General features: G+C 40.0%; 2 protein-coding genes across 2 annotated transcripts in view; both read left to right on the top strand.

Annotated features, from left to right (window-relative positions):
* The window catches only part of LOC103381601 (RUN domain-containing protein 3A-like), an 8,641-nt gene extending 6,215 nt beyond the window's left edge, over positions 1-2,426 (top strand). Inside the window, 4 exon segments of the mRNA XM_025057985.1 lie at positions 1-51; positions 128-235; positions 575-696; positions 1,327-2,426. The exon segment at positions 1-51 is cut by the window's left edge and continues 31 nt beyond it. Of these exon segments, the coding sequence (XP_024913753.1) occupies positions 1-51; positions 128-235; positions 575-696; positions 1,327-1,469 (424 nt within the window). The 3' untranslated portion in view covers positions 1,470-2,426.
* Positions 2,427-4,042: 1,616 nt separating this feature from the next.
* The window catches only part of LOC103381614 (protein FAM117A-like), a 30,179-nt gene continuing 25,598 nt past the window's right edge, over positions 4,043-8,623 (top strand). The window contains exons 1-4 of the mRNA XM_008314049.3: positions 4,043-4,887; positions 5,890-6,038; positions 7,273-7,389; positions 8,359-8,475. Coding sequence (XP_008312271.1) covers positions 4,761-4,887; positions 5,890-6,038; positions 7,273-7,389; positions 8,359-8,475 — 510 coding nt within the window. The 5' untranslated portion in view covers positions 4,043-4,760. The remainder of the gene's footprint in view (positions 4,888-5,889; positions 6,039-7,272; positions 7,390-8,358; positions 8,476-8,623) is intronic.

Below are 8,623 nucleotides of genomic sequence, written 5' to 3'. Positions count from 1 at the left end.
GCAGGAAAAAAAGGAACTAGAGACCATAGTCCTGGAGCTTCAGGAGCAACTGTGAGTGTTTGAACTGCAGTTACGGGGAGATCGTGTTCGACTTGATTTGAATTTGAGCCCGAACTTTTGTTTCCAGAACCAGTTTGATTCCAAGTGACACCAATCACCTGTCCAAAAACCTAGCCAACCAGTGGCCATCACTGAACTCGTACAACAGACAAGAGGACATCAAGTTGTTTCGCAGGTCCAACTGTGCTTCTCTGTGTGCTTCTTGTTATGTAGTTTAGACGATGTAGTAGGGATGTGACGATTCTATATGTGACCAGTGGGGGGCAGTATGCTGGGAAATTCTATATGTGACCAGTGGGGGGCAGTAATGCATCTTTGCTATGCCTGGTTTGTATCATGATGCGAAACAAAGTTTTTGTTCGCATTTTGGTTTTTTTTGTATTCTGTATTTAAAGAGTAGTACTTTGAGTACAGTTCTGCACATGTTGTTGTTTTTTTTTTAGTCAACAGTGGAACATGTTCTCTACTTTACTCTACTCTATTCACATCATTTTCTGCATGTGTTGACATGCAGGAGGAGTTTCCCCAGTACGGAGCTGCTCTCAGTGGAGGTTAGCCTGGACTCAGACTCAGAGAAACAAAATGGAAGAGGAGGAGGAGGACGAGGACGAGGACAAGGAGCAGCATGGTGCACAGGTGAGTGTTTTGGTTTTTTTTTTTTTTGGTTTTTTTTTAGCATTCTCATATTTTAACAGAGACGCTGAGGCTGGTTCTATAATCACACCGTGAACATACACACAAACGACACACAATCTAGGTTTAGGAGTTTACTTTTTAGAGTTGTGCGTTATTGTGCAGGACAATAATACACTTTGATATTTCACGTTTGGTTTAAATAAAACAACAACAACAATCATTCAACATTAAATGTAGAGTTTTGTTTACGGAAAATTTACGGCTTTACATCCAGAAAAGTTGAAGTGTTGAAATCTAAAATCTTTTAGATTTTGATATTTTCAAAAAGCACGATCATCTTATTGACAGACAGTTCGGGAAATAACAGAATTATAATATAATCCTTTGTTGAAAATATATATATTATATTACATATTTTATGGATGAATTCTTACAAGACTCACACAGTAGCTCACGCATTTGGAATTTTGTCATGGCTCACAATTGCAGACCATGCTATTATATCATTTTTGAATTTCACCTCAATCACACGGTACATGTTTTTACACACACACTTCAAAACTTTTTTTTTTTTTTTTTTTCAAATTCAGAACCTGACACTTGCTGTGTGTTTCTGCTGCACCCATTTAGAAAAGGACTACACCCCTTCCATGATGGGTTTGTGTGGCTCCCTGGCCTCCATACCAAGCTGCAAATCTCTAACTAGCCTCAAGTCCAGCGAGTGCCTGGTACACATCAGCACAGAAAACAGTCCTGCCCTCTCTCCCAGCTAGTGGGCGCCAAAGACGCACCGACAAAACGTGCACTCCATACTAGGGTTGAACTTTAGAGAAGGATACAAATGGTCTCCTCCTTGTGCAAGACTGCCACACGAAGACGGTATCAGCTGCAGTACTGCCTGAAGAGACAGCCTCATTCATGTCCTCTCATTGTTTTCAGTCTCTGGCAGTACAAACACCTGGCACACGTTTGCCTCTACTTCATAATACTTGATTTTTGTGCAATGCCAGTAACTGTCTCTTGTCTTGTCCAACCGATTTGTTTCTCGTCTGTGTTGCTTAGGTTTGTTATTGTTAATTTTTTTTTTTAAAAATGTGAGAAAGATAATGGGTTGAAACTTGAAAGTCATAACTATCTGAGCTAATCATAGACTCGTTCTGTATGTATGTGTCCTTTTGAGTGCTGCATATCTAATTCTCCTGTCATTTTTTTTTTTTTTTGGAAAACGGAAAGAATGTTTAGTTTCATTATATTACAGAATAGAATATAAAAAAGGAACATGTTAGACGAGGTTTCGTTTGAAAAAGAAGACGCCCAGCTTCATGATACTATAATTAAGCATTCAGTAGTTTAGAGGTCGGAATATGGGGTGTGACCCTGAACGAGGTCGTCAAGGTTTGTAATACATATTGCATACAAATGCTAATTGCATTGTGGCTATGCAGAATGAATGTTTTCCACACACCTGGTTTGACAGAGGAGTGTGAGCAGCAGGGGAATAGTAAACGTGTTTGTGTGTGTGTAGATGCCTGTGACGTTTGATTTTTGGTCTTTGTTTTTCTTTGTTTCTCAACCGTGTTCTTTTCGCACAAAACATGACGTGTCCCACTGCAGAGACTGTTTATTCATAAAATATTTAGCATCAGACAAATTGCAATCGCCTATCTGTTACATTGAAATGTTTTTTTTACGCTGCTATTTTAAATTGCAATAAATCTGCCTTTTTTTTGTAACGATAGCGTGTCTTGTAAATTGCAATAAATCTGCCTTTTTTTTTTTGTAACGATAGCGTGTTGTTGATGTTTATCATTTGGCTTGACGAGAGAGTTAGCATTGCATGCTAAATTAGATCACGGGGATTTTGCTACCCAAAGGAATGCTGAATGCTAACATGCTAACAAACTAGGTTGCTATTGAAAACAACACCTTTTACACAAATATGTGCACATTTTTTCACTCACTCAGTTTTTCACTTTGGTGTTTTTTTTTTTTATTATCAAACTATGCTTCCTTTCTAACATGACTGTGTACACAGAAGGTCGTCTCTCATTACATATGCTAGACATTGCCTACGTGAGGTCAGAGGTCAGGATCGTTCGTTCATTAAAGGAGACAAGTACACAGAGCTGAACAAACAGCAGCTGACGGTCCTTTGATAAAGGGTAGAAATCCATTATGTGGGAGACGCATTCCAAATGGACATACAGTTCATTTAACTGCTAGGCTGTAAATAAATGGACACTGACTGGTGGAGATATATGTTCGCAGCAGTTTCCGGGGTGCAGTTGCTCTGAATGAGAAGCCAGATGAGAAAGATCAAAACTTGAAGAGCAATTCAAGTAAGCAGGTTATTATGTAACCAGGGCCAGTTGAGAACGTTTTCTTTTAATAACATTTGTCTCCTTTAGGTTTGAATTTCGTGTTGTGTTATCTTGACCACAATCGTCTTTTCTACCATCGGTACGCCCTTCTACTTAGAATACATCTTGACCACAATCGTCTTTTCTACCAACGGTGCGCCCTCCTACTCAGAACATCTACATTTATCTCACACGATGCACAGTTTCATATGCGCACACAACCCAGGTCCACCCAGATAGTGAAGACACACACACACACAAAAACTCCTGAACTTTATTGCGCTTTGCTCCAAAGCAAACCTCCACATCTCCAGGTTTTCGTCCACCTGCTTCCTAGTCTTGGTGGTCCATGTAGCCCCCTGACTGACTTCATCTGTCAAACTGCCCATTAGCATAAGAAACAAAAAAGGCACTCTGACCCCTGATGTAACCCTCACCCCTACTTTGAACCCATCAGTCACTCTGACAACACACCTCAGTACTGCCTTGCTGGCCTCCTGCACAATTGCGATGAGCCTAATAAAAACATTTTTTCGCATTTGTATGAATCATCCATAGAAAACAAAATTAAATCTAATATCTTATCTGCATTCCGAATTTGTTACAACACTGTTTGGGTATGCCATAGGCAAACACATTCAAATGAGATTGCTCCACATGGAACAGTGGTATTGTGGTTAGCACTGATGAACTTACAGCAAGATGGCCACTTGTCACAACCATATTCCCTAAATTGCTGTTAGCAATACAAACACCAGTAGATTAGGGTTGGCAAATACACCCTGATGTAACCGTAGATGCTAATGTTAGTGTTGGGACAATGTAAGGAGGTTAGCACTGACGCCTTACAGGAAACCGGTAACGGATTAGCATATAGCATACTTAACAAGCATACGTTTAATGACGAATGAATAAATGAATTGTTGTTAATTAATTATGAATACTTAATATTAATTAAGGTTAAAACGCCGTTAATATTAAACAGCAGTACAAGTTAAAGCTTGTACTTAAGTTTTTAGAGAAGTTAGCTGGGGTCGCGTTAGCAAAATTTCACTCGGACTTGTAAAAGATTGATGGGTTGTGGCTCAATGAGCTTTAACTTCAACAGCCAATCAGATGTTAGCCTCGTCCCTGGGTCCGCCCCCACATCTTTAAACCCTCTGCAGCGTGGTGCTGTTGCTGTCTCTTCTGAAAGAGTTGTAAGTTTGCGTCCAGGCTCGAACTCGGAGGGCCGCTGTGAGTTTGGTCGCCACTCAGCTCAGCCGACTGGGCCAGCAAAACACGCGTCGCGACGAAGAATTCAATGAAAAACAGCTCAAAGTGTTAGCAGCAAACGGAGGAGTTCATGTTAAAGTGACTTTTGGAAACGACAGCCGCTTCCTTGTTCGACAACTGGGTGAAATATTACTACATCCTCACAAAGAAGCTCGGCCGCTAACTCGCGCACACAAGTCCAGGGATTTAAAGCTCAACATTCAAAACTTGAACTCCACATCGTAGAAGACGACTCGCCTGTGAGGATAAGTGTCGCTGCGGCTGCTACTTCTGTGATTACTCGATTGTTGTTTTTGTTTTTTACTCGATCAAACTGGAGAGTAGTCATCATCAGTAGCAGCGAAGGAGGAGGAGGAGGAGGAGGTGGTGGTGGTAACTCATTTCCATAGTTTTCACGGAGCACCCCCACCTCAGTCCAGGCTGGTGAGGATGTCTGGCCAAAGTGGAGCTGTGCAGAGCCGGGGAAGTGCTGTGGTTCCACGGCCCCTGAAGGCAACAATCCCCTATCAGCTGACCAGTAAACCTCCACCATCACACCGCAGGGATGGCAAGTCAGGTATGGAACTCAGCACTTGGCCCCAATAGGAGAAACAAATAAATAAATACACAATGTATATAAATGCTACTAGCATACACAAGTCAGTCAGAAGGACTGAGTTATAGCTCCAACCAGTCGTGTGTTGACATGATAAGGGCATAAACATAACAAGTCCTGAGTTCAGACATGCAAAAAAAAAGTTGCTTATGAAGCAATGAAATAAGTTGTATCTATGACTAATAAAGATAAGAGATAAAGATAAAGATAAGTTTAAGTTTAAGTTAAAAACTTTACTGTTTACTACTACTAATAGAGTATAATAGACAGGTGATAATATCTTTGGGGACTGATTAGATGTAAGTGTATGACACGATTTGATGTTATTCTCACAGTGTATAGTCACCATTACACCCTATAGAATAATATTTAAATTTTATTTTTTTATTTTCGAAGACATTTTATAATTTTATGATCTGATTGGAAGAGAGTAGAGAAGTACTTCAATCCAATTTCATTGCTTTTATTTCCATAAAATTTCCCTCATTGTCCACTGTTTTTTGTTTCTTATTTTCTGGATCAATACATAATAATATTGATACAATTAAAATTAATTTAAAAAATAATTAAATTGATAAAATTCATAATAAAGTTGAAGCAAGTATTTTAAGGCAGATTAGTGCATTCGGTCATTTTTGACATACTGAAATTATGAGTATAGGATTTTACTGTGATCAAACGTTGGCGTACCAAAAAAAGTACTTTTTTTTCTGAATTTTAACCATAAAAATTGACATAAAAAAGCATTCTAAGGCAAATGGTTACATTTTTAATCATTGTTTAAGAAACTTTTGTTTTTGAAGACTTTTTCAGGAAATTGTTATTGTACGAATTTACTGCGATCAAAAGTTGGAGTTCCAAAAAAGTTAATTTTTTTGCTTCATTTTAACCACAAAAATGGACATAGCTAGGTTAGGCTACATTTTTTCCATCTTGTAATGTGTGTTGGCCTGATATTTACAGCCGGCAAGATGAAACTGCACCAGCAGCTGAGCTCTGGGATCAGACGGGCCATGTCTCTGGACGCCATTATTGGGCCATACCTGCAGGGACAATGGTTGAAAGAACCAGAAGGCCACAGCTGTCTCTCCTACAAGGATAAAGCCACACAGGTCAGTTTGAGAGATGGAACACGTCGGTAAGGCTAATTAATTACATCGACAAAAACGGCGACCGTAAGGTGCTTTACAGCAATCGCGATCGTTGGAGGGTCATTAAATTTTCAAAATAAAACTTTTTTTTTTTTTTTTTTTACTTTTTTTTTTTTTTTTTTTCTTTTTTTTTTTTTTTTTAGACTTTATTTTGTTAGTATCAGAGTCTGAATGACTGGTTGTTTTGCAACATTGTCAGATTATATTTCAATGAAAAAAAGTAAAGGGATATGACTGGATTCTTTTTGAATGAAATAAATGAGTCAAACTGAAGGACATTTTGTTGTTGGATATGACTGGGTTCTTTTTGAATGAAATACATTCTCAAACTGAAGGACGTTTTGTCACCACTGCGGCCCGCTACCAAAAGAGCTACGGACTCTTGTTTACAGTAATAATTACAAAATTCCCATGCATACCACGAAGGCTGGTCAGATCGATCCAATGTGTAGTAAGAATTGCAAACCTCATTTAAATAGTTTTAACCATATTCTTATATAATCATTAACGGAACAACTTTTTTCATAAGTGTTAGACCAGACCGGAATAGTTAGGTAAAGTGTTATGATGGCTGCACAGAACCACAGCCCTGACAGCAGATGCAGTTGGGACTGCACCCGTCCTTTGCTTCTCACAGCGTTGGGGCGGCTGCCACTGCTGTGCTTGGTTTGCCCACATCCTCCTCCCCAAGTCGCCGTTCTTCAGTTTCCCTCGTCTCTTTTTCTCACTTTTCTAAAAGTGTGAAGAGTGAGTCGGTGCATTGTGTGTGTGATGTCATTAGGGCTGCACATCAATGTTGTTTTTTTTTTTTGTTTTTTTTTTTGTTTTTTTTTTTGGACACGTCAGTGTTTCCCGTCTCTGCGTTTAAAATGTTGATTTAGCAGCAGGTTCTCGTTGCATAGTCATTCAACTATATGAACACTTAATCAAAAACATTTTGATGGGTTCCATAATGAATATAAAAGGACGCAACAGCGTCGTATCAAACTGTAGCAACAGTGTGACTCATTGGGTTTGATTCTTTCTAGTAAATATTTACATCCACAGGGAGGTTGTTGACGGAAGGAAAAAATAAGAAAACACAACAAGAGGGTAGAATCTCTGCTGAAGAAAACATGTGCTGTACTGTACGGTACTTTTTAAGGCCAGTACATCTGGGCTATTAAAATATAGATTTTCTTTTTTTCCCCCTCAGACTCCAGACTCGTGGTCAGATAACGCCGACGGGAGGCGAGGAAGCAGCAGCGGCAGCAGCAGCAGTAGTAGCCACAAACGCTCGGCGTCGTGTGGCAGCACCGAACATCTGCTAGAGGTCAGCGTCTACCTTCGATGTATCACAATCGAGACCCCGTCGATCACTCACTGAACAGTTTAAGTTTTCTAAGTCAAAATGTGAAAATATTGACCAAAGTATCTTCACATCTTAATTCAAACATATTTGAAAATGAAGGCTGTCACAATGACACAGATAAGATTTTTTATCACATCTTAGTGCAATGATTCCCAGCCCCGATTTTGACATCTTAAATTTCCGGTGCGTGCAGAGATTTTTTTTTTTTTTTTTTTTCAGTCCCGTGACCACAGCTGTCAATCAAGATGTGCCTGCTCAGATATTTTTATGTGCCGTGTTTGATCTGAACTCGGTTATAGCACAGAGTGTTTTTAATCATAAGAAGAAGAAAAGAAAGTGAAAGTGAATTATTTATCATTGTGACACACACACTGTGACCTCTGTTTTTAACCCATCACCAAAGTGAACAGTGGGCAGCTTCAAGCGCCCGGGGAGCAGTGTGTGGGGACGGTGCCTTGCTCAGCGCACCTCAGTGGTAACTTGGCAGCTGGTGGACTCAAACGTGAAACCTTCCGGACCGCAGTTCACTTGCTTAACCACTAAGCCTCCACTGCCCTTTATAATTGATAATTGCCCTTGATAATTTTAATAATAATTGATGATATGATGAAGGATAATTTAATTTTTTTAAAGAATAATTTGTTGAAAATTTTTTTTTATTATCAGGTGACCCCATGTGTGGTTGCGACCCTGAGGTTGTATATCTAGTAAAACCACTCAGTCCATCCACTCACAGTAGCACACATACACTGTCAATACACATGGTGTTATTTGCACAAATAGCCTAAAACATCATCTCGTCCGAACGGCAGAACGTTCAGTCGTCACTACGCAGATATGCATGTAATCCACCAGTGTGTGACTCATGCCCCAGGAGTATGCATGTTGTCGATACGATGTGGACTGATTATAACTCTGTGTTCACTACAGGTCACTAAGCTGAAACAACAGCTGCAGCAGCAGCAGCAGCAGCGCAGCAAACCTTCGGTCTCGGGAGGACACGACAAGGAGAGTTCTCAGCGGAGCTGTAGCATAGGAACCGACCAGGTGTGTAACCATCAACAGGACGTGCATGTGCAGACTTCTGCATTAGCTGTAGAAGACGACAAACGCATCGCGGTGCAAACGTCCGCGGGTTGTTCGGTTCTCAGGAAACATTCGTATACATTGCGAAACTGCTGAAGCAGTGTCTTAT

The sequence above is a fragment of the Cynoglossus semilaevis genome, chromosome 8, assembly GCF_000523025.1.
Source record: "Cynoglossus semilaevis isolate Cse_v1.0 chromosome 8, Cse_v1.0, whole genome shotgun sequence".
In the NCBI taxonomy this organism is placed as follows: Eukaryota; Metazoa; Chordata; class Actinopteri; order Pleuronectiformes; family Cynoglossidae; genus Cynoglossus; species Cynoglossus semilaevis.
Note: the sequence above shows the minus strand (reverse complement) of the source record. Positions and strands in the feature narration are given on the sequence as shown.